This window comes from Clavelina lepadiformis, chromosome 8 (genome assembly GCF_947623445.1).
Source record: "Clavelina lepadiformis chromosome 8, kaClaLepa1.1, whole genome shotgun sequence".
NCBI classification, from domain to species: domain Eukaryota; kingdom Metazoa; phylum Chordata; class Ascidiacea; order Aplousobranchia; family Clavelinidae; genus Clavelina; species Clavelina lepadiformis.
The window spans coordinates 7,561,073-7,588,047 of record NC_135247.1 but is presented as its reverse complement, the minus strand read 5'-3'; the positions used below and the strand labels follow the sequence as shown (position 1 = coordinate 7,588,047).

Sequence of the window (26,975 nt, the reverse complement as noted above, 5' to 3'; positions counted from 1 at the left end):
AATGTGGGATTCAATGTATGGTGTTACGTCATAAACGAAATGCTGGCCTAAATAAAGAAAAAATAGACAGAAACGTTCATAAACGGTACTCTTGGTAGCCTTTATATTTTTTTTGGAATTTTACGATTCGACTAGAAGAGCCACAAAAAACATGCCGGAGAGCCGCAGTTTGCCCACCCCTGGTCTAATACATAACTTTCAATGTATGGGATGTAAGTGGTCGGGAACAAATCTTTATAATCTTTAACATAATTTAGTATTTGAAATTTTTGTTATATTTGTGTAAGACATATGAAAGTTACTGTTATCTTAAAAAAACATGTCGTTTAACTTTATTCTGCCAGAAAGTTTCTGCTAGCTTGATGCAGGTCATAGGCTGCCTAATGCAGTACTACTGTTAAATAAGCTTTTGCTGCGACCGCAAACCATGAAAATAATGTTGTGCAATGGAAAACATCATGTAAAACGCACCACTCAGCGCGTTAAAATAACAAATGCTAGTAAAGGTCTGGGTATCAAATTGTGTGGTGGAAGCTGTAAACAAGGAAACTTTGGAATTTTTATCAAAAGAATTATTTCTGGAGGTGCCGTATCTGATGTTGGGTCCATTGGAATTGGTGATCAAATTTTAGGAGTTAATAGCATTAATTTGCTGGGAGCAACCAATGCTAGGTATGTATGCTGCTAAAGAATAGGCTAGAACAGCGTGGTCCAACTACAGGCCCGCGGGCCGCATGCGGCCGCATAAAATTTTTGTGGCCCGCGAGCTTTCACAGTATTGATTTAATTTATTTCAATTAGAACAAGTATAGCATTTGGATAAAAAGTGTCAAAAATTTAATTCAAAGTTGTAGACAGCAGGGCCTATACTGTTTCAACCTATCAGGTCTCGTCATTACAACTGGGCTTCTTAAAGGCTGATATGTACCTAGTGTTCCGGACGTTTTTGTTTCCTTTAAATATTCCACAGTTTTCATGTTATGTATCTTTTAAATTGGAACCCTAATACTGGCTAATTGCGCGACAGTCACAAATTTGGCATAATCCAATAATTGCGACAGCATTATTGCATCGCATCATCCATTTGTCTGTTACGTCATAATAGTGGGCATTATAGATGTGAATGAACAAAGTGGCCCGCAAGTTGTCACGTTTTTGTAAAGTGTCCCGTAAGTCAAAAGTAGTTGGACCACGCTGGGCTAGAATACTAGCCTAAATCCTATCCGAATAGCCTAACGATCACCCATTTTTTGGATGGTAAGTTTTTTTCAATCACCAAATTCAAAGCGCTTTAAAATAAAGCCAAGGAAACACTTAATAAGCATTTCTTCGTTATTGTGCAAGAACTTCAATGCTACTCACATGAGTAAAATGTTTACAGTCTGACGCCTAAAACGTCCAAACTGCAGATTTTGGCACAGGCGCACTGTACTGCTTTCCACGAGCTACAGTGCCCCAGTGAAGGTTCGTTATTTTGCACTTAATGACTTTAGCAGAACTTTTTGGCAATCAATTTTCAATTGACTTAATGGTTAAATAAGTCAAACTTTGTACATTATGGTGTGATTGCACACCGCACATTTTTGCTCAGCGCACTTATCACTGTATTGTGGGTCTATTCTGGGAGCCAACCAGGCCCCTGAAGAATTGCACATAGTAAACTTGAAAGAGGAGGAGTAGGGTATTACTTTGCTTACACAGAAAAACAAATATAATTTATAAAGCATGAGAAAAAATTTTGCTGAGTTGTTCAGAAAATTTTATTATGCTAGAGAAATCCCCAGTATCATAGTTTTTAGACTAATTGGAATGCAGTTAGTTAGCAATTTGTTTCCAGAAATATCATACTGAGGTGATTGCAAAATTAAAATTTGTTACGTTAATTAGAGCCAGTTAGTCTAATAGTTTGATAAGTGGAGCCAAACATACACAAAATATCAGTGGAGAAAATGAGTCACCTTGAAAGAAAACACATTTAATTTGTACATTTTTGTTTTGATCATTCCTTTTTTGTGATTGATTTCTTGAATAGTTCCATTGCTTCAAGAATCAATGAGTGTTGTATCAGATAGACGACTTTTCTTTATAGTCTATCCAAGCCATGCTTAAATTTTTTTCTCTCGGCAATTTTATGAAATAATTCTGTTGAGAAGTAGATTACTTTTAGGTCACTAACATCATTTTTTCTTCTTCTTGTATTAAATATCTTTTTTTGGTATTAGAGGTTGCAATTACTGATAAATATGGTTTGTAAGGATCTTTGTCAATATTTTGTACACAGTCGTGGGCAAGTGGTTGCTCTACACTTCTTCACAAAATATTAGGTTGTACTGTTTCTGTATATGTCTCAGCTTCTTTTATTTAATATTATCATATTTTTTTGGAAGAAAATTTGGCTTTCATGTTAAAAATGACCATGATTACTTTCCACACAATGCATCAGCTTTGTTAGTTCTAAGGAATTCTACTTTTTAAGAGCCAAGTGAAGTGTGACAAAAGTGACAAAAAATCTTAGTCTACAACAATTTAATTCCACAAATCTGCATGTTGAAGTCAAGTTATACTTAAAAAAGGTCATATATGTGATAAAGTTCCTTCAGGTATTTCATAACATGCATACTTTTCATCATCATCTTAGGGTAATGTTTTTTTTCCAGAGCTGTCAATGTTCTTCGTCAGGCTTCTGCTAGTGACAATTTGGAGTTAACCCTGTCATCGGATAATGATGCAAAGTAAGTTATTTTCTAGCACCAGTTACCACATACATTACATATACATTTTCTTCACTCATAATATGGTCTCATGACAACTGGGACATTCTTGCAACACAATGGACTTACTGCATATTCAGATTCAACTGCAAAACATGAAAATAAATAGAAAATGTATACAGTATAGGTAACATGACAATGTGCCGGATGTGGGAATCTCAAACTTTTTTTAATGCAAACTTTTCATCATTTTAGATGTTTGCTACCCAGCTTTTATCGATACACACAAAATCTGGTAATCACATACCGTTTAAAGCATAGCATCGTTGCCAAAAAAATCCAGGGAAATTTTCCAAAATCAGGACTAAACATTTTTGAAGCTGATGTCATCGGCATTTTGGGCAGTTTGACATAAACAAACAACAACAGCAAACATTGGCGTATTTTTGTAAAGTTACAAAATAAATGTTTTATTACTGTATATACAGTAGCACCGTTTTAGCCTATAACAAATGCAAACAAAACTCAGTCGCTTTAGGTATTGTAGCATGTGTTTAGCTTTAGCACTGAGACCATTGCGCTAAGTTAACATTTGAAAAACACACACAAACTTTTGCTTGTGCATTCTCCTGTCAATCTATTACTCACAGTAGGCTAGTTTCCTTGGTCAAGTAGATTGCGCTGGCATATGCTGCATCATAATTCAGACGATAACCGCTAATCAGATATAATTAATCGTATGGAAAATGATGACATACTGCATTTGGTTATATTTTATTGGCTTTTCTTTGCCTTGATTAGATAATTTGGCACAATTATAAATCCTAATGCTGTACAGTGATGGCTTAAACGCATATATCAGATAACCGCACAAAAATGTTGGACATCTTAGATACATGCAATTAACTGATTTTGTCTGTACCATATATTAATGTGCGTTATCACTTTCCATCAAATATACCAAAAATATAATAATTCTGCAACTGTAAAACATCTGAAATAATTTTACACAATTATATTAATAAAATATGATATGATACATTAATGTATTTCAAAAGAAACATAGAACACCATCTATCTAACCAACCATTCCCTACCAACCTGATATAGATAATCCTGTTTAACTGCACCATTTGTGGTGAAGGGCATAATGTTTCTTTGCTTTTCTGTCATGAAATGTAATAAAAAACAACAAACAAGTCACAGGTGGTTTAATAATGGTTTTTAAATCAGTTTGTTTTCTTTGAAATTAATAACTTAAAACATTTATTTTGTACTTCTATCTATGCCATATTGAAAACAAAATGCAGTTTTCATTTGAAACATTACCAAACATGTGTGGTAATGAAAAGTTTCAACAACCTAATGCAAAATAAACGGCGACTCAACTTTTGGTTCAAACTCATAGTTTAAGAACCCATGAATTAAGTGATCCATGCAGACAAGATTTAAGAGTTAAAACCTGCATTGTTACCCAGTTTCCCCGTGACAAAAAGATATTGTGTGTGGGTGTGTGTTTTCTGAGATGTTTAATGGTTTGGTTTGAACATTGAAGCAGTTTTAGATTTTAGCAGCTCTTATGGTTTTGGCTGCATTTATGTAAGCGTATAGGTTTCCAATTTCTTTATTTAGTAAAATTATTAACAATGTAAATACTCAAAAATCATGAAGATTCTTGAAATTTTGCACGTAAAACTAGACTTGCCTGAGACAACGTCATACTGGAATATGGCAAAATCATGTATCTCTAGTTTCCACTTTAAAACGTGCTAACTGCTTGAGTAATTCCTAGGCTAAAAAACAGCACCAACCATTCTGCCCTCCGATTGGTTTAAACAGACTTTTCATACCCCTTTATAAGAGTCTAATAAAATCAGAGAAATCTCATTTCTTCCGTTTTGTTTATGTTTCTAAGGTATGATTGTTTGTCGATGGGACATATACGATTGTGTTTATTATGTTCACTAATTATAGTAAACTGTAAAATTGCCTATATCACTTAACCATTTTGAACTCAATTTTAGCATAATTGTGATAAATAAATTTAGAAAGGAATATGCTGAGCTTATTGTTTTGAGTGAAACAAAAGCACAAATGAAAGTTAAAGTTATTGCAGAAAAAGGTAAGCCATAGATGTTTCTAGTTTATTTAAATAAAAACTTTTTATTTACCTTTTTCATTTGCTTATTTCCATCCATTTATTTTTTCTGCTATTTCTTTTTGGAGTAAAATCTGCTCCAATTTGTTTCAAATATTTGTATTTGTAGAAATTAGAAATTTTTGGATAATAGGTTTGGTTGTCTGTGCAACAATTGCCTATTTCCGTACCGGTGTGTGAACGTCATATCTTATTTCTAAAATTTTTCCTCTTTGCGTCTGGGCAAAACGTTAGCTTTCCGTAACTTGGCGCAGTGAGAGGTCGTTCAGGCCTCGGCCATGCTTCTGTGCTGTTATGAGTCGCTTAAACTCCCACCCAAAAAAATGTCAAAACATCACTTTGATTTTTATTATTTGTCCTGTACGTTTTTTATTGGCCCCTGTTCTTGAAGGTTGTGTAACTGCAAAGCCACACACTAACCATAATGTTTTTCTGGCCTTCTGAAGCATGACACTCGTGACCTCATCACTGATGATGGTGTTTGCTCTACCAATACAAGTTTTAAGTTGTGACTTGTGAGTATATTAAATACCTTCTGCAAATAGCAGTCAGAGCCAGTTATTAGATATAAAGTAATTCATTGACATTCTAATATAAGCCATAAGCAACCAATAGACGTTCATACCCAATGCATGATAATTAAAACTAGAAAGATTGAAATTTTGATTTACCTAAAAGTACAACGGTGTCATTTTGACACCCATGTACTTTGGAGTCCAACAGTCTGTTTTGTTTACATTTTTATTTAACATAACAACACAAACAAGTCAAACATCACTTTGAACAAGTGACATGTAATACCAAAATGTGGGAATATACTTCATTGACAGCCTTTGCACACACGCTGTATACTGACAGTGCATTTTCCACGTAGTGATTTTTCACATTTGTGGCCTCTTCCAACAGAGAGGTTCTTTATGCAGTGGTCTGGCTTGGCAGTTTCGCGTTAGTGGTTGTTGATCTCCACTAGCAGACTCCTCATCGTCTGACTTTATGTCTAGGAGTTCTTCATCCCCATGTTCAGATGTATCTTCTGGTATGTCACGTGGAACAGATAAAACCTTTTGAACTGATATTATTTTTCAAGCCATTTGCTAGCCTGCACAGTAAAGAAAAGCTACACAAGTTGGCCAAACTCCAGTTGGCCAAACTCTGCAGATGCAGTGAACAAAAACTGCACTATTCACTACAAATTCCATCTATATCTCGTTTGTAGCCGAATGCAAACTACGTGAGAAATTCACTGCAATTGCGGATTTCGCGCCAGGATGATATACAGTAAGCCTATGCTTCATGTAAGCTACAAAAGATACTGTGGGGAGCGAGAATATGAAGACGATTGATCTTTGATGATAAAAAATGCATGTATCACAGTCAAGGAATTCTAGATTGCTATATCACAAATGGATTTGAGATTCATAGCTTTGGTGGGACCTGTTTGTGCACCAGACAATAGGGTGTTATAATGACACCTTCCCGTCATTCTAGGTAAACAACACAGATGAGGGCACTTTTTGTTCTCCAAACAAAAAAATGTTTCAGCCCTGCATTAAGCTCATTAAAGGATTAAAAGTTATAAAAGAAAGTGGTTCTACAGTAAACGACTTTGTGTTAGTACAACTTTATTTTTCAAAAAGTGTCAAAATGACACCCCCCGTCGTTCTGATGTTAATCAATGTAAATGTGCTATTTCCAGCTCATCGCAAGGTAACTTTTCGATTCGTATCTATCCACTCGCAATAATAATCACAGCTCAATAGTGTTTAAGTGAATTATGGTCAAACGATAAACAAGAAAAAGGTTATGCTCTGGCTCATACACTGCATGTGTATGTCATTTTTTGTTGCAGGAAGGAGATAAGCGTTAGTGGTACCCTTCTAAAAGATTTTAAAGTATGGATTGGAGAACACTATAGCAGAATTCTTTGATATTTTACTTCGTTCATATCAAAAATGGCAGTAGGCCTATGACACCCAATATCAATGGTTTAATCCTGTTACAATGACTTGGTCAAGTCATTTCTTCATAATCCAGAACCCATATATATGGTAAAGCGTCCTAATTCGGCGCACTTTTTTGGAAACTTTCCAATTAAACATTCGCTTGTGCATCAGCTTGCCATAAATCATATTTGAGTGAAAGGTGGTACCTACCTACACTTGTTAATAATAACAGTGTTAAATAACAGCAACTACTTTTTATGTAATTAGCAATTTGCGCTTTGTTTTTATTGCGTGCCAATAACATTAAAGAAGTTGCGCACTGGTCTGCAAATAACCGCGGTGAGTATAGATGTTAACAAAAACGATTCACTCGATTTCTTTCTCTAAGCATATGTGTTAAATAAATAGGACAGACGATGCACAGCTAAATACGATAACGTACAACTGTACTTTATCACTATTCTCGACACCTAACTAGCTCAGAAATTAATTAGTCCTTCTGGTAAATATGAAAGTATCCTTCTTTATTACCTCGTAGGCGTAATGCTAATAAAGTGCAATGCCACTAATAGTTCGACGTAAGAATTACTATTTTTTGTAATAATATGTATTATGTTTGGTGACAATAAAATGTAAATATTGCAATATCGCAAATAGTGTTGTCCACAAGCAGTAGAATGGCGTGCCATTAGTATTAAAGTCAATTAATGTCAACTCTCGTCTATTTGTAGACTTGGCTTTATTGAACACACGTTTCACTGAAGTGTATGTTGGAACGCACCACTTGCGGGGGTGGAAATAAATTGCTTTATAAAATATATTTAACATGTAAGATAAAGGTTTACATCTTAAAAGTCACTAAAGAAAAACATGAAAAAACTTTTGTCATACAAAGAACCAGAATTTAAGTGTGAAGAATCATCTCGAGACCACTCACGTGACCTGCGTTTGTTCTGTAAACACCGCAAAGCGCATACCAAGTTCAAGCGCACATTATTGCTTCTAACTCTGCAGAAGATTTAAAAATGTTTTACATGTGACCGAAGATTAAGTCCGGCCATTAGTAAATAACATTAGAATTTACCGGCGTGGAACGTGTCACAACTAAGTTTAGATAACCAATGTGAAATATGTTACTGACCTAAAATCAATAGTCTGACAAAATTCGTTAAGATAAGAAGGTCAGACTGCATGCAGTGAGCATATTAATAGCATGTGACTAGTTGAAAGATAGCTAAACAAAACAACTTGAAAAGCGATAATTTTTTTTGTTTGTATTTTGTAATGATATATATTTTAGGGAAAAGCCGGTTTGCACCCGATTTGGGATGTTTGACCACATTTGTTTGAATGTGGAGCTAATACCTTAAAAGTGTTGCTTTAAGTGCCGAAACGCTTAGCATGTGTTTTAATTTTTACCCATCAATTAACTGATATGAAGTTTTAAAGCTGGTATGGCAATAGATTTAACAGATTTACTAGATTTACTTTGAAGACAACAATGTAGGTTATAACTATAGTACAGTATATGGTATTTCAATTTGTAGACTTTTCAGTGTTGTAAACTTGTAACACAAGTCGTTTCCATATTTTATAGAGACTTCAGATAAAATCAACACTAGCACCAATCGACTGAGTGATGCTAAAAGCAAAATTCTTTTAAATTTGGAAGAAACAATCACCATAAAGAAGACTTGGGCTGGACTAGGACTTCAGCTTGAAACCTTTGCTCATCAATCTTCCGTTCATGATAACCAACAGACAGGTGTTATGTGAAATTTTTTGCATATTTTTGATAGCACTTGGAGCTCATAATCATACTTTTGTTAATTAGCATGTTGATGATGAATTATAAATATAGTTTGTTTGTTTGCAGTCACTTTCCTAAGAGTTTCTTCCCTATCTCCTGGTGGAGATATAGTTCAAGATGGTCGAATCAGCATAGGAGATTTTTTAACAAGGTTTAATGGTCACATTCTCACACAATGCAACCCACAGCAGGTTCATTGTTTATTTCTAAAAGAGAAATTGCAAACTGATTCGAGGTGATTAATCTTTTTACAACCACTATCATATTATTGATTAATATCTAATGTCTTAACACTTCTTCAGTAGTGGCAATCTTTGGTTTTTAGTTTTCAGTTGACCTTTATGAAGGCAAATGTTCCAATCCAACAAGTGTCGGATGTTTATACTAATTATAACAACACCAATTGGCAAGGTCATTTATGTGGTAAGTTTGACTACTCATGATGCCTGTTTTAATGTTAAATACAATTTGCAAGGACATGGTATTGGCAATGCCATGTGACAATGACATTTTTTTTATTAAATGCGGCTTGAAGGTTGTCCAGATGCCATGGCACTCTGTTTTTGTGTTAGGCACCCGATTGCACACTTGCTGGGTATCTGCGTTTTGCTGCTTGATACTCCATTTTTTGCTTAATAAGTTTAAATTACAAATTCCACTCAATAAACTAGAATTGTGAAAATTTTACATTTATTTTATAAAAACACTATCAAGCCACAGTGACGAAATTCTGCCCCATTCCTTTTGAAAATCCTTTATTTTTGCCAGCTATAATGCAAACAAAATGAGCAGAAAAAAGAAAGTATGTAAACATTTACACTCAAGTCGATTGTGTCAAGGATTCTGCTGCAAGAAAATAATCTTTCAGCACGAAAATATGGAAAGCACATGTATTGGAATAATTTTGAATTGTTATTTATGATTTTAATGTCTGTTGCTTTTGCTTTGACGATTAGGATTCTGGTTATTATAAATCAAAATAGAAGATTTGGTTGCGTAGTGTTTTCACTTTTTTTCCTTATGGATCGAAATAGAAAGTTTTAATACATATTTTTTGTCATTCTTCTTCTTTGTCATCATCATCTATTTGTTTTCATGCTTTTTTCATACATGTTAACTCGCTGAAATAAAGTGGACCAACTTTAAAATTTGCTATGTGGATGCAATTTAAAAAATCTCAGTTATAAAAAAAAAAAACATATTTTTTTGTTTGATAAGCAACTTGCTTAAGTTATGCCGTATGTCCTCTGCAATACACGATGTTGTTAAAACTGCCAACTCGGTTGCTGAGGCTGTTTAGTGTTTCCCAGGGCCTGCTGAGAAACTCTTAAGCAGTGGGGTGCAGCAATGGCTGGTTCCACATAAAACTGGGCAGGGCAAAAAATATATTTGCATTTGTCACACCATGCTGAGTTGATGTTGAAGTCGGCCTTCTACAAGGCACGTGCCAGACGAGAGAACGAATTGTGAGAGACGACGCGTTCAGGACTTGTGTTATGACTTATGACTTCGAGGAGGAGTTGTTTACCATCATTGAAAGCTTAGCAAGTAGTCAATAGGTGGTGTGTGTTCTTCTTAAGCTAGAGAGAGCAAATCGTGCTAGTACTGTCATAAAGCTACTTGGGGTAGGCCGCAGACACTCAGTAATGATTCATAGAGTGTCATTCAGGGCAAAGCCCGGCTTCTTCGTGTGTGTAAGTTTGTCCCATGCTTGGAGAGGTTTACTCAGCTATGCTGTAAACAAGCTCCAGGTAGCTTTGGCCCATGTACGAGGTTCTGGCTAGGCGCCTGAAAAAAATGGTCCACTCCAAAAGATGCTGTTTCAGTGTCAGTTGGCAGTTCAGCTTCACATCAACATATTTTGGGCATGGGTCCAATGGAAGACTTTTCTGATGTTTCACTCATGCTTAGACTTCCTATTGTTTGGGGTTGAAAGCATTAGAGGTTGTTTTTGCTGCACTTAACTTCTACCTCCACTTGTGTAGGTAGTCACTGATTGTCAGCATGTCCTTTGATAGCCCTTCTACGGTTGTCCATATGACAGCAAAGCAAAATCATCTGCTTACCCCTATTTATTGCCATTTCTCAAACCATGCAAGGGGTTACAATGCCTATTACAGATGTTTGCAGTGAAATAAATGCATATCGTGGTGATCCGGTATCTTGTGCAGGAGCTTTATTATCAGTTCATGAATCCATCTGGTGTTATACGCGGCTATGAGGTTGATGAGAACCACTCCTTCATTTTGATGTTGTTCAAAGCTGACTTCGATATCATTACTCTTCCATGTCGAAAGCCAGCCTGTTTTTGAGGGATCTACAGGTCAACGACGGGGAATAAGCATGTAATGAGTAAGCGTTCCAGTTTGTTACACACAGTAAGGAATTAGGTCTGTAGATTTTTGGTTCACTTTCTCGGCTCAGGCAAAGCAATAATGGCGGCCTTACACCAGATCTTGCAAATTGTAAAACAGCACAAGCAGGATGAGTAAAATTCACCTAGGTATGAGACGATCATTGGTCTGCAATGCTTTTTTAAACTATGGGAGGATATTAAGGGGTGGATAGTTGTCTGTCAGAGCTCTCTTGCTGCTCTTCAGAAAGAAGTACATTCTTTCTTTACATGGCATACTGTACATGGTCTTTGTCTGAACTTTCATATCTCCCGTTCAAAAGTAGCTATTATCTTGAAAACTTTAGTCCCCAGTTAAATCATTCCCCAAACCCCAGTATAGAACTGTAGTGATGAGTATATCTAGTCACGTGGTAAGGAGATATACGACAACTTGGTGGGCTTACAAAGTTGGTTACTTGCGGCATGCTTGGGGGAAATTTTTTCCATTCATAATTTTTAATCAGATGTTGGATTTCTTCATTAAATATCGAACCGAGTATTCTAAAAAATTTGAAATTTTCATGCAAAAGTTTTACTAGCGTAAATAATAATTCACTCATTTTCAGATTACTTAGTGACTACTTTGGCCTGAAATGCTGAAAACCTTTTAAGAGTAAACACTTTTTGGCGTTTACTAGTAACAAGCTTTAAGGCTTTTCTTGAAATTCAGCTGATTGTAGTCACCATATTGGCTTGCCTGGTGACTACATTATCGCATCGAGTTGATCCTGGATGAGGTTTTTTATTCATTAACTCTCTAGCGGCCGAAGATAAAAAACAATATTTTGATCATGTTCATTTTTGCATGGAGGAGTTACTAGCTTTTGCACATTAAAGCATATGGGCAAGATCCTTCATCATGTAGTGATTTACCCGAGAAGTATAGTTCACCTTCGAGCTAGAGTCTGCTAGACGAACATAATCAGGAATAACTTTAACTTTAACAGAGTTTTTTCCACATGGATTGGTGTTGGTGCTTGACAGTGATCGGATTAATGAAGCTTATTGCACTTTCTATGACAAGAATGCCCGGAGGCGAGAAAGTGTTTTTAGAATGTAATTATTTCCTTTAGAATGTTAGGTAAATAGGTGTATATGAGCTTTGCTTATTTTGCAGATTATTTCATTCATTTCATTTTTTTGGATCAGGTGTTTTCTTGTTTTGCTTATTTTTTTCCAATTTCGATCAACACCCGTCACTTATTTTGTTTGTAACTTTTTGATATTATATTAGTTATATATTTTACTTATGAAATTAGTTTTAGTATGCCCTTCATTTAAGGAGCTTTTGTATTGTACCTTAGTTGAAAAAGATAGGTTATGTGCAGTTGAGGTATTTAACTGCTAAACATTTAAGATTTAAGAAATTGATTTCCAGTCTTATCTTACCACCTAAGCAAAGTTATAGTAGTTTAGATATAACTTGTGTCAGAAGTCACTGCATGTTACTTTTCAAAGAGCACCAAGTGCCTTTTTTAAAACACTAACTCTGTAACTGTTTATCCGATGTTGTTGAAACAAAATGACCTAATATTAAAGGAAAAATGGATTCTTACTATTATAGAACAAGGTTATGATGTCATTTTTTTGGAAACCTTTTAATTGTGAAATGTGGTCTCAAATGACAAATGCAGAAGTTAGAAACACTATTTTTCTTCTGCAAAAAAGTTTTAATTATTTCATTGGAATAATTTAAATTCAAAACTAATGGTATTATATTGGACGGTAGCATTTTTTTATTTTGCTTGCTGTGAAGTATAATTAGTTGTGAGCATGGATGCCTAGCAGCATTTTTGAAAATAGCTAATCAATATTATGCATTTGTTTTTCTTTCGTGCTTGTGTTTTTTTATAATATATTCTTGTTAGTTTAAGTATTTTGTGTTTTTCGTATATCACATTTCCTGTTTACTGGACTCATAATGTTCTTGCAATTGCAGGTGGTATCTTATCCTCAAAGCAGAACAGTACCCCAGATGGTGTCAAACCGATTACACTACAATCTACCTCTAACTCTCAAGTTCGTAATAAAGTTAGTTAGTCTGTTTGTATGATTGTGTTTTGATAAGGTGTAGAGGTTAAGTCTGCTGTTAAGTGATGTTCAACCTTGCAGTTAATATGAACATCAGCAACTACAATGTAGTATGAATCAGGCGCGAAAGAAATGTGCCATTTTATCAATTAAATTATCGCATATGCATTGTCAAGTCAGGTGTATTAGGCGCAATTTTTGGAAACTTTCCAATAATACGCTTGCCTTTGTACCTACTGGCCATTAGATATACTTGTATGATATCTTATGCCTAACTTTATTTGTCTATAGTAAGGTTTTTAAAAAGCAACCACTAACTACTAACTGTAATTAAAAAAATGCCATGCACCGATTTCTTTTATGAAAACTATCAACTAAGACGCAACCAACGGAAGAGTTGGTGCAGTGTGAATTGCTCTTGATTATGAAAACTTAGCCGACACGCTTAGCTAAGCACATAGTATTTGAGTTCTTTTAAATTCCAGTCTATAAATTGAAGCAATGTCATTAAAAAGTTTCCTTATGTAATCATATTTTGAAACATGCCATTTTTTTTCCTTTCAATGGTTCCACCACCAAGAGACCACTTATAATATAGTGATTCGGAAAGTCTTGGCAAATGGTCAGACGGACTCCAAAATATTTTCTTGTCCAATGTCTGGCTTTAGGCAGCCGATGTCAAGGCTTTGAACAGGACCGTTTTCGTCCTCTAAAAATGACAAAAATTACTTTTTCGTTGCGGAGTTTTTGACCCCCATATGTTGATCCTTCATTCAACATTTTTTCCACTTCAATTTTTTCCATCTACAAATACAACAATGCTTCATATTTTTCCTGACACTATGAACTGCATGCAACTGTCCATACTAAACTTTATTGTATATAGGGACATATTGAACATTTTGGCACTTCTGGTTGTTATTTAGCAAACCTAAGCTTTGTTAAATAAATACATTGGTTGATCTTCATATATATTTTTCCTATTTTTCGTTCACCAGGACCTATCAACAAACATGTATTCGTTATCGTCCTCAAGCAGTTGCCTTCAATCTCATAAACGTTTACAGAGGAGAGCCTCCCTTGATGCTGATGAGAAAATTAAAGTAAGTGTTCATTCTTGCATGAAATCATTACAACCTTTGATTAAATGAAGTTGTTTGAAAACCTTGAAACAAATGAAGTTGTCGTAGGGAATAATAGATGTTCTCTGGTTTTTGCAACAATTTGTTGAATCTGATAACTACTGTTGCATCATTAATTAATGAAAGTCGTGGTGACCACCACGTAACCTTAATATATTACACATTACCAGTATTTAGTGGCAGTAGAAAGTTGTAATTTCTTTGCTTATAAATCTATTTAACATTATAAATTTGTTTTTTCTGGTTTAGGTTAAAAAACTTCATTCTGCTTTGGAATACTTAGGAGTAACTCCAAATGATCAACAACAAGCAGTTTTAAATAAGAAAGTTATAGAAGATAAAAGTGGCAATGTTCGATACGGAGGTGCATAGGGAATTGGTTAATTTGTTTAAATATTAAAAATGAAGTGAAGGATTTGGTTATGTAAGCTTTAAATTCCTTTAGCATCCCTGTCATAAGCTGTTTTTGCTGCAGGTCAGTGTTTATGAGATTTGCATTGAAATTGTTTTAAAGATTTTCTGAATGCTGTTTTGGGTGAATATGGAAGTACACTGTTTTCTCATCTGCCCTTACAAAGTAACTCCATTTTGCCCGAAAATACAGAGCCAGCATCCAACATTCCCATATATGAAAATGTACATTGCAGCTCTAATGAAAGCAAAAATTTACTTGAGGTAAAATTTTGTAATGTCATTTTATTGCAATTATTGGTTTATAGTGCTTTTTACAATATGATGTATTTAACAATCTTCCCAGATAAATTAATTGATTGGAAGTCAGTGAAGTATTTAGCTTGTTTCCAAAAGAACATGTTAAAGATACCTGAATTGCAGGAAGTAGAAAAACTCCAAGAAAAGGTTCATACTCTGGAGCTTGAAAACAATGCCCTTAGAGCACAACAAGACTGTTTAAAATTATTGCAAAAGAAAACTGAGGAAGAATTTGAAGAATCTCGGACTGCCACACAACAAGAAATTGATCACATGAAGTTTGACTATGAGGAATTAATTAGGTAAAGGCATTAATTTCTTTAAGTCATTTCCTTAAATTTCCAAGGATGATAACATTATTTGCACTTGACATGAATCGCTGAATTTAACTCTGTGTTTTGCATGAGACAGAGTTTTAGAAGCAGAAATTTCTACCCTACAGTCAAGTGAATTATCCCTTGTCAAAGTGGAATCACAAAATGATTTTGAAAAACATCTCTCTCTGATGGAATGTGAATGCAGAAAGCTTCATGACATGCGACAACAAAGTAAAGAAACCATAGAAACACTCCTGGGATTTGTTAACAAAGTTGTGCAATCAGGTGATGAAGAATATCAAATAACTTAAATTTCTTTGTATATGAGATCTGCCGAATCGAAGTATTACACACAAATATTGATTTCTTATTTTCATGAATTAGAATCTTCCAAGCTTATTTAGCATGGATTCTTTCTGCAAAATGAAATCCATAGCACAATGCTCATAATTTATATTTTTGGTTTTGAGATCGATTGTAAACTCAGTAGAATGGTTGCAAGAATTTTAGTGGATGATAAGTGCAAAAAACATTTCACTAGCAAGCTAACATCAGGTTAGCTTGCTGAGTTGATTATCATCACAATGATTAAGCAAACTGAGCAATGTTAGCAGGTTCGAATTTGCTTTAATATCAAAAACTTCTATCGATATTTTCACAAGTCTGTCAGTTTTACAACTTGGCGCATAATTTTATTTTTGACTTACTGTAATTTTTTCTTTTGTTATTTCCTTGATGCAGATGTTAAAACTTTTGTTAAATACAACAAAAGCCATGAAGCAATTAAAACGCTTGAGAACCTATCACAAGAAGGTGAACAGCTTTATCTTACCACGAGGTAAGTTGAATAATATTTTGTCCTAAACATTTTATATCCTGAATGTTCTTAATTTTTCTTTTAATGTATGTTGTAACGGTGGTCGGACGATTCAACCCACGGACGATTCAACCCCGGACGATTCAACCCACGGACGATTCAACCCAGGACGATTCAACCCGCGGACGATTCAACCCACGGACGATTCAACCCCGGACGATTCAACCCCGAACGGTTCAACCCGCGGACGATTCAACCCGCGGACGATTCAACCCGCGGACGATTCAACCCGCGGACGATTCAACCCCGGACGATTCAACCCCGGACGATTCAACCCGCGGACGATTTAACCCATTTACAAAAACGTCTACGCAGTTCGTTATCAGGCACGGATGCCGCTTTTACCACTATACCAATACACATCTTGTGTTGAAATAAAAACAAGTTTATGTACCGTGTTGTAACTAGTAGGCCTGCTTAGCGAAAAATAAATAAAGCCTACACGTTGATTAAAATTCAAACCTTAGAAACAACTGTTTGTTGATTGGAATGAAGATTGCACGCAAAAAAGTCAATATGGTCTTGGTGGCCTCTCTTGGTGGCTTTGGTTCTAAGTAGGCCTCTAATTTGGGGCATTGGAATTGTTTGCGGTACAAGAAAAGAGAAAAACGGAAGACTAATATTACAAAATTACAAGTTTAATAGATTTGGACCTAAAAGAAACAATTGACCGTATCTTGACCTAAGGTAACATTTTGACTTTATATTGGCCTAATAGCTTCTATACTACACGTCGCACAAGACTGAAATTTGTTTTGTGATTGCATTCTGAGCAGGTTAAAAAAAATTGACCATATTGACTTTTTTTGCGTGCAATCTTCATTCCAATCAACAAACAGCTGTTTCTAAGGTTTGAATTTTAATCAACGTGTAGGCTTTATTTATTTTTCGCTAAGCAGGCCTACTAGTTACAACACGGTACATAAACTTGTTTTTATTTCAACACAAGATGTGTATTGGTATAGTGGTAAAAGCGGCATCCGTGCCTGATAACGAACTGCGTAGACGTTTTTGTAAATGGGTTAAATCGCCCGTGGGTTGAATCGTCCGGAGTTGAATCGTCCGGAGTTGAATCGTCCGTGGGTTGAATCGTCCGCGGGTTGAATCGTCCGCGGGTTGAATCGTCCGGGGTTGAATCGTCCGCGGGTTGAATGGTCCGCGGGTTGAATGGTCCGCGGGTTGAATCGTCCGCGGGTTGAATCGTCCGCGGGTTGAATGGTCCGCGGGTTGAATCGTCCGCGGGTTGAACCGTCCGTGGGTTGAATCGTCCGGGGTTGAATCGTCCTGGGTTGAATCGTCCGTGGGTTGAATCGTCCGGGGTTGAATCGTCCGTGGGTTGAATCGACCTGGAACCATGTTGTAACATTTATTTTTCCAGACATTTTATTACATCACCACGTTATTTTTATTGACCCTTACATTCTGCAGCTTAAAACCTTATTTTTCGGTATGACATCAGAATTTTTATCCTCGTATTAAGGAAAGACTTTGCACAACTTAAACTCAGCAATAATTCCTCACCACTTGAGCTCAGGTTACAGAGCTTGTCTTTATGCGGTTTCTGTTGGACACACACATATTTTTTAATTGTTTAATTTTTACATCAGAGCACCTAAATTTAAATCCATTCAATTAGACCACTGGACATGGGCAAGCATCATTTATGCTTAGCCCAAAGGCATCGAACCACAGTTATTGCATCACATTATTGCATGATCGACACTTCAACCTGTTCATTCAACGTTACTTAAAATAAATAAACTATTGTCCATGTTATCCAAGCCTTCAACTGATATAAAATATATTTAATATCTTTACTGGTAATTTCGGTTATATTGATTTTCATCTGCACACCCACTATTATTTTCATTGCATTATACCCGGGAGCATCACAAAATATTGAAAATGCATTTATAACTATGAAATACTGACACATTTTGCTAAAGGAGAAATAACTACACAACAAAAAGTTTCCTCATTACTTGCAGCTTGACCTTTTCTTGAATCTTCGTAAACGGCTTTCCTAACTTAAACATTTTTGGCAGTTGTCCATGTTACAAGCTTGTTTACTGTTGTTATTTAAAGCAAGCGGAATCAAGCTATGTTATATAACATAGGTTTAAGCAATTTTATCAAAGGACATAAGCGCCTACTTGCGGAGAGGGTTGCATGTAAAGCAGATTGAAGCAAACAATTCCAATTATTAAATTATGATGGATCGTTTAAGGTGTAATGAATAATGAGGTAGTTGTAAGTACTAGTATTTTCCTGGCATGTATGACCAAAAGGAAACAGTTTAGGTCTAGTACCCTAGGACAAACTACTGGTAAATTAAACATAATGGTATATTAAGTGACGACTTTCAATCATTGATTTATTTCCAGCAACTGACTTTCTAGTGTTAACTTTGTTTTATTAAATTTATGCCCCTCCTACATACTTTTAAAGTAGGTGTTGATGTCATAATTATTATTGATGAACAATATGATGAGAAAAACTAGTTACACATATGCAGATATCATTCCTCAATGAACTTACCAAGTGCGCAGTTAACGTAACTGAATTGATGAAAATGCAAATACATTTATACGAGCTAATGGACGTAAATTCATTTAATGAGTGCCACAATGAAAAATGAAGTTTGGGTAATCACTAGGGCAACCAGTTTTTTGACCTAAAAATTTTAAATTTTGACCTTAAAATTTGCAAATTTTGACCTCATTTTGACCTAAAAAGTTTAAATATTGACCTTATTTTGACCTAAAAAGTTTAAATTTTGCCCTTATTTTGACCTAAAACGTTTAAATTTTGACCTCATTTTGAAAAACGCTATACTGATAGTCTCTACACTGTCTACAGCAACTTTCTAATCTAAAGCTGCATTTAAAAATGACAAAATGCTTTTCTAGTGTTGACTTTTTTTTCGTTTCTGCGTATTAAGATTGACAACTTGCAGTTTCAAATGCAATGCCGTCACATCGTGACGTCACCAGACGAGCTGAAAAGCCTTCTCTCTCTTTGTGTCTTTGGTTCTAAGTAAAATTTGCGGGACTGGAATTGTTTGCGGTACAAGAAAAGAGAAAAACGGAAGAATAATATTACAAAATGGTTACAAAATTACAAGTTTAATAGATTTTGACCTAAAAAAAAGACCTAACGAAACAATTTGACCGTATTTTGACCTAACGTAACATTTTGACTTTATCTGACCTAATAACTTCTATACCACACGTCGTACAAAGCTGAAATTTGTTTTGTGCTTGTTTCGTAGCATTCTGAGCAGGTAAAAAAAAATTGACCATATTGACTTTTGGTTGCCCTAGTAATCACTAATCAATTATACCATGTCTACTCTTTTTTTAAAGTTTGTATAAATATAAAACGTTTGACATAGATATAAAGTTTAACTATTCTTTGGGTATATAAAATTCATCCAAGGATACCAAAAAGTTGAATTTAAATTTTTTGCTGTTTGACATTTATAAGGTTTATGATGTGTTAATGAATTTCCGAATTTTGTGCAGAAATTTCATATTTCATTTTAGTTTCGCTCACCACTTTCATTTTGCAAATATATGATACAGTGACTCGACTTGCAATCGGAACAATATTTCGACAAAATTTTGCTCCTGGGTTTGAAATGTAATTTCTCTCTCTTTGGGAAACTTGTAGGACTACTGTCTTTCTTGTAGGATGTGGTGGGGATAGCAGCTCTACGAGCTGCCGGAATAGTTTGCGATCTTTCGCCAAGTCTGCCAGTTCGGCTAACGCGATACCTAGTCATGACTAGGCCAGGTCCATGATGTAATGGTACCACATGGTTGATCGACCTGTTGGTGGTAATGTGGCAAGTATGACTTGGATTGCAGTTTTTTCCTTATGCATTCTGGTGACGTGACCTGTGACTAAACTATCGTAGTTGGGACTTCTCTCAATTCGAAGAAGTAAGTGCTCAACATTTAGATTGGTGGATTTCTGTGCTACACATTTGATTTAGCAGCGTTACACCATAAACCCTTCTCAAAATCCCATTTCTAAGCCTGCACATGTTCGCACTCTTTCAGTCATTATCCAAGATTCATGACCATAGGTGAGAATTGGAAGGAAATCTACTTAAAAACTGAGAGCTCCGCAATCTGCAAAAGCTCTCGCTTCATAACAATGAACGTTAAAGCTCACGCATGACTGCACTTGCTTTACCAATTCCGGTGTCTTATTCAATGTTCTGCCTTCCATCACTTATGAATTGCACTCCCAGATACTTGAACATCTTTCCTGTTCCAGTGTTTCTCCGCACTGATTAGGGTTTCTTGAGAGGCAGAGTATCTCAGTGTTGTTTATGCTTATTTTCATATCGGAGTCATAGCAAACAGATGCAAAACGATCGAGTGCATGTTGAAGAACAGGTTTGGAAGCAGCCAGAAGAACTAGGTCGTCTGCAAACAGCAACTGACTAATCTCACTGCTTCCAACCATAACACACTCTTCAGCAAGGCAGTGCTTGTCTATCCAGTTCATGTACGGAGAGGTGACAGCAGACACTCCTGGTGGCATCCAACATTCACAGTGAATGGTTTTGACTTAATACCATTCAATTGGACACAAAGTTTGGGCAATTGTACATTCATACAATGGCCACTAGCAAGCTACCATCAACATCGTACTTTTGCGTATTCTCAAGACTTTTCAAAAATTTGCTTAACGGTGAAAATTTGATCCGTTGTGCTCTGACTGGGAGGAAAGCTAAACTGTGTGCCCTCAAGTTGTAACTATACACCTTACCAGGTAGACTAGAGGACTTCCTTGACAATTTAAACACTCCTTGTCACCCTTGTTGTGTTTGGGATGATAACACCCATTTGCCAAACTCTTAGTGTTTTACCTGAGCTTCATGCCACTTGACACACACGGGTTAGCCTGAGGATTCTTCCTCGGTCCATAGCCTTCAATATTTCCGATTGGATTTCGTCACACCCAGTCACCCTACCAGCTTTCAGATTTATTACAGCTTGGGTAACTTCGGCCTCAGTGAGATTACTTTCTTCTCCGAAACATATCGTTCGTGTGTTAGTTGGTGTTTCTACACCAGGATTTGTTAAATCCTTAAATGTATTGTCTCCATCTGCCAGGGATATCATCTTCTTTGGTTAGGTGGTCACCCTGCTGGTTTTTAACAGACTTTGCAGCAGATGTTCTTTTGCCCCGCAGTCTGTGATTGGTTTTGCCAGAATACTTCATTAGCCGTTCTGTAATCTGTCAACTCTTGTCCAAATTCTTTACAAGTCTGTGCATGGGCTGTGGTTTTTCATGTCTCGGTGTTCTGAGCTCGCAAAGCAAACGAAGCCTGTCATGAAACCAACCTTTGAAAGGCGAATATTGCTTGAATAACTTCTTTAGCTACTTGGTTGTTTCACTATAGGGCCTTTTCTCACTATTCTTCACCACATTGACTCGTTTCTGCCCACAAGCACTGGTAACAGATGCTTGGACAGCAGATTTAAACAGCGTCTATTCCACCTCAGCTGCTGGCAACCTCAACTTAGTTGACATGTGATGACATGTTGACCACTTGATCCCCTAAGACCAATTGGTTCTATAAAACCTTGCAGGTGCCAGAGGTTTAAGACATGCAGTTTGCAGACAACCATGTGGTGATCGGTAGGTAGCTCAGCTCTTTGTTTAACTTGCATGCATACCACAGAAGAACAAAGGTTGGCTGAAACGATACATAAATCTATCAACGACTGCTTTTGTGTGCTATCCCTATACCAGTATACTTGTGTTCATCTCTCTGCTGGAAAAATGTGTTCATAATACTAAGACTGTTGTTACGACATAACTGTAAGTGTAAGAGACATCTTCCATTTTTGTTGAAGCCTGCATCACCATGCTTTCGTATCATACCCTTCCATGTAAAGTCGTCAGTTCCAACATGTAAATTGAAGTCTCCCAAAATAAGTTTGGCTTCATTGAGTGCCACCCTTTGCAGGACAGTCTCCAATTCATCAACAAAATCGAGATATTGCAAGGTTGAATTTGGGGCATGTACCTGTATTTAAAACAGGCTTTGTCCCTCTAACTTTACCTTAAACGTGCACACTTGATCTCCTAAAGGAATCTATTTATCTACACAATCTGCCAGAGATTTTTGAGTATCCTACACCCACCCAGGCAGAAACTGTTGGATTAATGCCAGAGTAGAACAGTTTACACCCATCAGCCAGCTGAACAGTTTTGGGGCCATGGCGCTTTGTTGAAGAAATCCCTACAATATATAAACGATATCATTTGGCTTCAACTAGCTCCTGCTCCTTTTTTGTCAGAGAAAGGACGTTCCTGTTTCCAACCGTTAAGGATACGGTATGTCTGATGTTCTTGTATGTATTCGGGTTTTTTGTTTTGGGCCACTTTTAGTCTGATTTCTTACTTTCGACCTGGCCTTGTGTAGGTATTGGGTATTATCCTTTGCAAACAAAATTTCCTCCAGTATAGCTCGAAAGTTCGTCGAGGCACTCAATCTCCTCTGCCACAACAACTAGATATGCTTGGGCAACGTTTTTAATGAGTGTTTTCATTAAAAGTTTATTTGCTAGGGCAACTTGTCTTTCTGTGCATTTGCATCTCTGACATAACACGTATTGCAATGTTATTGTTGTTTAATTTTTATGTTAGACATAAATTAAGGTGTTTACCTCAGTTCTTAGGACCATTTATACTTTCAGTATTCCAAGAATGAATGAATTTATTTTGTATTGATTCTTATGAGAAGCATCAATTGCTTTAAAAGACGGACTTAGTAGATCTTAAATGATCTCCATGAAAAAGTTGCGTTTGAGTTCATAGGTTATGACTGTGGTTGTTTTGTAGGTTAAATCTGCAATGTAAAGATTTGCCATATGGTTGGGAAGAGGCAAATTTGAGTGATGGTCGTACGTATTTTATTGATCACATAAATAATGCTACCACTTGGATTGATCCTCGTTCTCAGCCTGCTGAAAATCAGCCCATTCAACATGTACGTGATGGTGAGAGCCAGCTCAAGGATATTACTTCTTTCACAGGTAATTTTGTTCTATTTTTTAATTAACTGCTCATTAATAATACACTGAGATGCTTAATGTCCTTATAATATTTGTAGTTTTATTCTTATATGCCAAAGCTTGCATGGCAGTAACATGTTGATATGATAGCTTGCATTAATTCACCACAAAACCAAAAAAATTATGAAGTTATCAAATTATAAAATGAACAACTGACCATAGTTTATTAATCAAGCTACTGTAGTATCCATCAGAATTAAGCGTCTTTTAGCCTTGCGAGGACAAGATGAATCATTTTTTCCCTGCTGAATCTAGCAATAGTCACCTATCATGCTAACAATTAGGGATGGGCCGATACGAACCCAAACCCGAATAGATTCGCCGAATATCGCCTTTATGGAAGATTCGGGCGAACACCAATACCTACAATGGCGAACCCGAATACAAAACTACTTATAAATTTACTGACTTTCGTAAAAAATGATGATCTAGTTTCCCGACAAAGCTAAACTAGAGTCAGCAGTACTTACAATGAAGGTCGTTTTCCTAACGAATTTGCATTTTTGATCGTTTTTTAAACACGAATTTTCGAAAGAAAGCGATGTGTTTATCGATTACGTCATTTTGGAAGCAAGACTTGACAACTTTTGGAGGAAACTTTATTGTTTGGTTCTAATACGAATAGATTCGGGATTCGTTCGTGTCGACCTTCATGATATTCGGGTTCGCACGAACCCGAATAATCTTCCTCGCGGCACTTCCCTACTAACAATAGACTTTTTTCATATACCAACAATCAATCAAACAATCTCTCGATGGAACCTTATTTATGTTTATCATCGACTGTCTCTAGATTTAAAAAAGACAAGAAGAGCATTAAGGGAAAGTAGCGTATATTTACATTTTACAATCCAACCTTTAATGCATTTGTACACTGTCTTTACCTTTAATGACAAATTTTTACAATGCGATGGAGTGCATTTCCCACAAATAACAAAAACTTAGGTTTATGCTTACACTTTGTCTTGGTGTATGGTATTGATAAAAGATTCCACAATAGAAAAAAACTTTCTAAAGAAGCGAATCAGTACTCTATGTTTGGTAAAAAGAAAGCTTGAGCTATTATTCTTTACCTCACCACCACGTCAGTGATTTTGCACTGTCACATCTTTCATTGTGTTTGACCAGTTAATTTAATAAACATTTATTCTCAAACTTTCTGTTATTTTCACCCATTTGGACTATATCAACCTTACTAATCATGCAAGTACGAAGGCAGAGATATCAATGACAGTATAAAGCTTGCTAGCGAACAGAAACTTACTTGTTGTTGATGTGTATTTTGATTGCCTTGTAAGACCCCCTTTACCTACAAATCTGGTATAACCTACATTCAGCTATTTAATAGGGAAGTGCCGCGAGGAAGATTATTGCGAACTCGAATATCATGAAGGTCGACACGAACGAATCCCGAATCTATTCGTATTAGAACCAAACAATAAAATTTCATCGAAAATTTGTTGAGTCTTGCTTCTAACATGATGTAATCGATAAACAAATCGCTTTCTTTCGAAAAATAGTCTTTAAAAAATGATTGAAAAAGCAAAATCGTCTGGAAAACGACCTTCATTATAAGTACTGCTGACTCTAGTTTAGCTTTGTCGGGAAACTAGATCATCATTTTTAACAAAAGTCAGTAAATTTATAAGTAATATTGTATTCGGGTTCGCCATTGTTGGTATTCGTGTTCGCCCGAATCTTCCATAAACGCGATATTCGGCGAATCTATTCAGGTTTGGGTTCGTATCGGCCCATCCCTACTATTTAACTGCCATGTGAGTAGTATTTAGTCCTCAGTCGGTTTTAAAGTAATAACAGTTTAATTACACTTCAATCAACACTTTCAGAAATATTATTTTGATTAACTTCAAACAATTTCGCTCTTTATAGTTAGCAATTCTTTATCAAACTACTGCGGCTGTTTCATGACATTTTTAACCACTTTTTTACTGTAAGAATTCATTGAATCAGTTTTCATCATACTTTCCATAACGCAAAGCTAAACGTGATACAAGAAATCTAATTACAAATTTTTATGTAGCACCAGAAAGTTATCAAAGTATGCTTGTAGGTTGTTGCAGAAGTCAGGCATTAAACGAAAAGAAACCTTTTATTAAACGACCTGAAATCACATAAGTCTGGACGGAAGTGCAGGGAATAAAAATACAAAGGTAAAAAGTTCTATGTCTAGAATGAGAAAGTGAGGCAGATTACATTAGTCCATTAGCTGGTGGTTATCTGCCATAGCCTTTTTGTTAGTTGTAAGCAAAACTTACATTCATTTTTAACAGCCAAAAAGAAAATTGTTATGTTAGCAAAGTATTGTATGTCATTGTAATTTCCAACATTTATCGTGGAAATGAAATACCCAAGCATTAACAAAGTACCACATTATTCAATAGAAGGGGCAAAGCAGAGACAAAACGTTTCTCTGCTTGAGCTTATGTTAACCTTCCATACTGCGTAGCTTCAACACTGTCAATTTTGTTGTTGCAAAACTAAAGCTAAAAGTACAGGCTGAAGCGAAATGAGCTGTCAGTCAGACTAAGCATACTTGGTCATTACCAAACTAAATTCTTAGAAGACACAGTAGTGATTGACTGTTAAGTTTTCTTGGCACTATATAACAGCTGTTGTTTTGAGCAGCTAACATTTGTCATACAAGATTAGCAATAAAGCCAGTGTTTGATAGAACAACTTAAACCACATTTCTAAAAATACCGCGAGCTTAATTTTTATGACAACATTGGAACACAACGTTTAGTTTCGTTTAAGATTTTAAGGAAAAAACTATTTCAAGAAAAAAAACTACAGAGATTTAATTAAAGCTTGAAAATCCCAATGTTATTTTTAAGGGTTTAATTTGTGCGCTAGTTGAATTATTGTTTTTGGAACAATTAGAAGTTTTTCAATTTATGATGACTTACCTGGTCAAGTAGTCAATCTCCGTTGTCACACTAACCTTTACACTAAATGAATCTTCATCAGTTTTATCCATTTCTTGTTTGTTAGAGAATCAGAGTAATCGTGGTTCATTAGGGGGAAAGTCTTCCTCATCAGAGTTTTCTGTTTCATCTTCAAAACAGCACGAATCATCTTCCCAATCATCATCATCTACATTTCGAATGAAAATGAATCTAATATGATGTAGCAAACAAATCAAATTTTTAACTTACTGTAGTTGATAGTCACACGTCTTTGCTTGAACTGTGATATAAGTAGTGATATGTTTTTACCGACTATTTTCAAATTTATGTGTAAACAACATTTTTGTTCACTTTTTCTTATCGGCATTAGGTATTTTAGATGGTCAGCAAGTGCTTTAATCTATATCGAATTTTCTTGTGACTTTAAGTATTGTATTTGTTTTTAACAACGTTTTTTTACCTTCAATTGAATATTTTTACCCCATTCAAGAACATGTCTGTCTACTGTGAAATGTTTCCTGTTTTGATTTCCTTACTTGTGATGTACTAATGGGTTTTATTTGTTTGACATTGGCGTTGTACTCATATTACAAATAAACTGTGGAATTCATGGAAAGTCGTGTAACTATACCATTTACTTTGTTGCATAATATGCCAATCGTTTTATCACAGGCATAACTGTCGAAAAACTATGCCCAAAATGTTTTTACATGCAGTAATGTCTTTAGATGATGTTCGCATTCGCGGAGATTTACGCATCGTGTGTTGTTATCATGCTTAAGTCACGTATGTGTTTCAGTACTTTTGGTGTTGTGTCAATAACAACCAAACAGGACTGAAAATGACCATTAGT

The 26,975-nt window shown here is 35.7% G+C and overlaps 1 protein-coding gene across 2 annotated transcripts; it reads left to right on the top strand.

Moving 5' to 3' along the window:
- The first annotated feature begins 270 nt into the window (after positions 1-270).
- LOC143468369 (syntaxin-binding protein 4-like) lies at positions 271-26,738 on the top strand. 2 transcript variants are annotated; one of them, XM_076965542.1, is made up of 15 exons: positions 271-672; positions 2,658-2,732; positions 4,760-4,833; positions 8,410-8,577; positions 8,689-8,857; positions 8,948-9,045; positions 12,957-13,036; positions 14,047-14,151; positions 14,440-14,554; positions 14,705-14,865; positions 15,025-15,203; positions 15,313-15,503; positions 15,960-16,056; positions 22,963-23,156; positions 26,208-26,738. In XM_076965542.1, the coding sequence occupies exons 1-15, from the start codon at positions 428-430 to the stop codon at positions 26,339-26,341; spliced, it is 2,085 nt and encodes a 694-aa protein (XP_076821657.1). In that variant the 5' UTR covers positions 271-427; the 3' UTR covers positions 26,342-26,738. The 2 variants fall into 2 exon arrangements, with proteins under 2 accessions (XP_076821657.1, XP_076821656.1); XM_076965541.1 differs by having other exon boundaries at positions 12,957-13,048.
- The last annotated feature ends 237 nt before the right edge of the window (positions 26,739-26,975 follow it).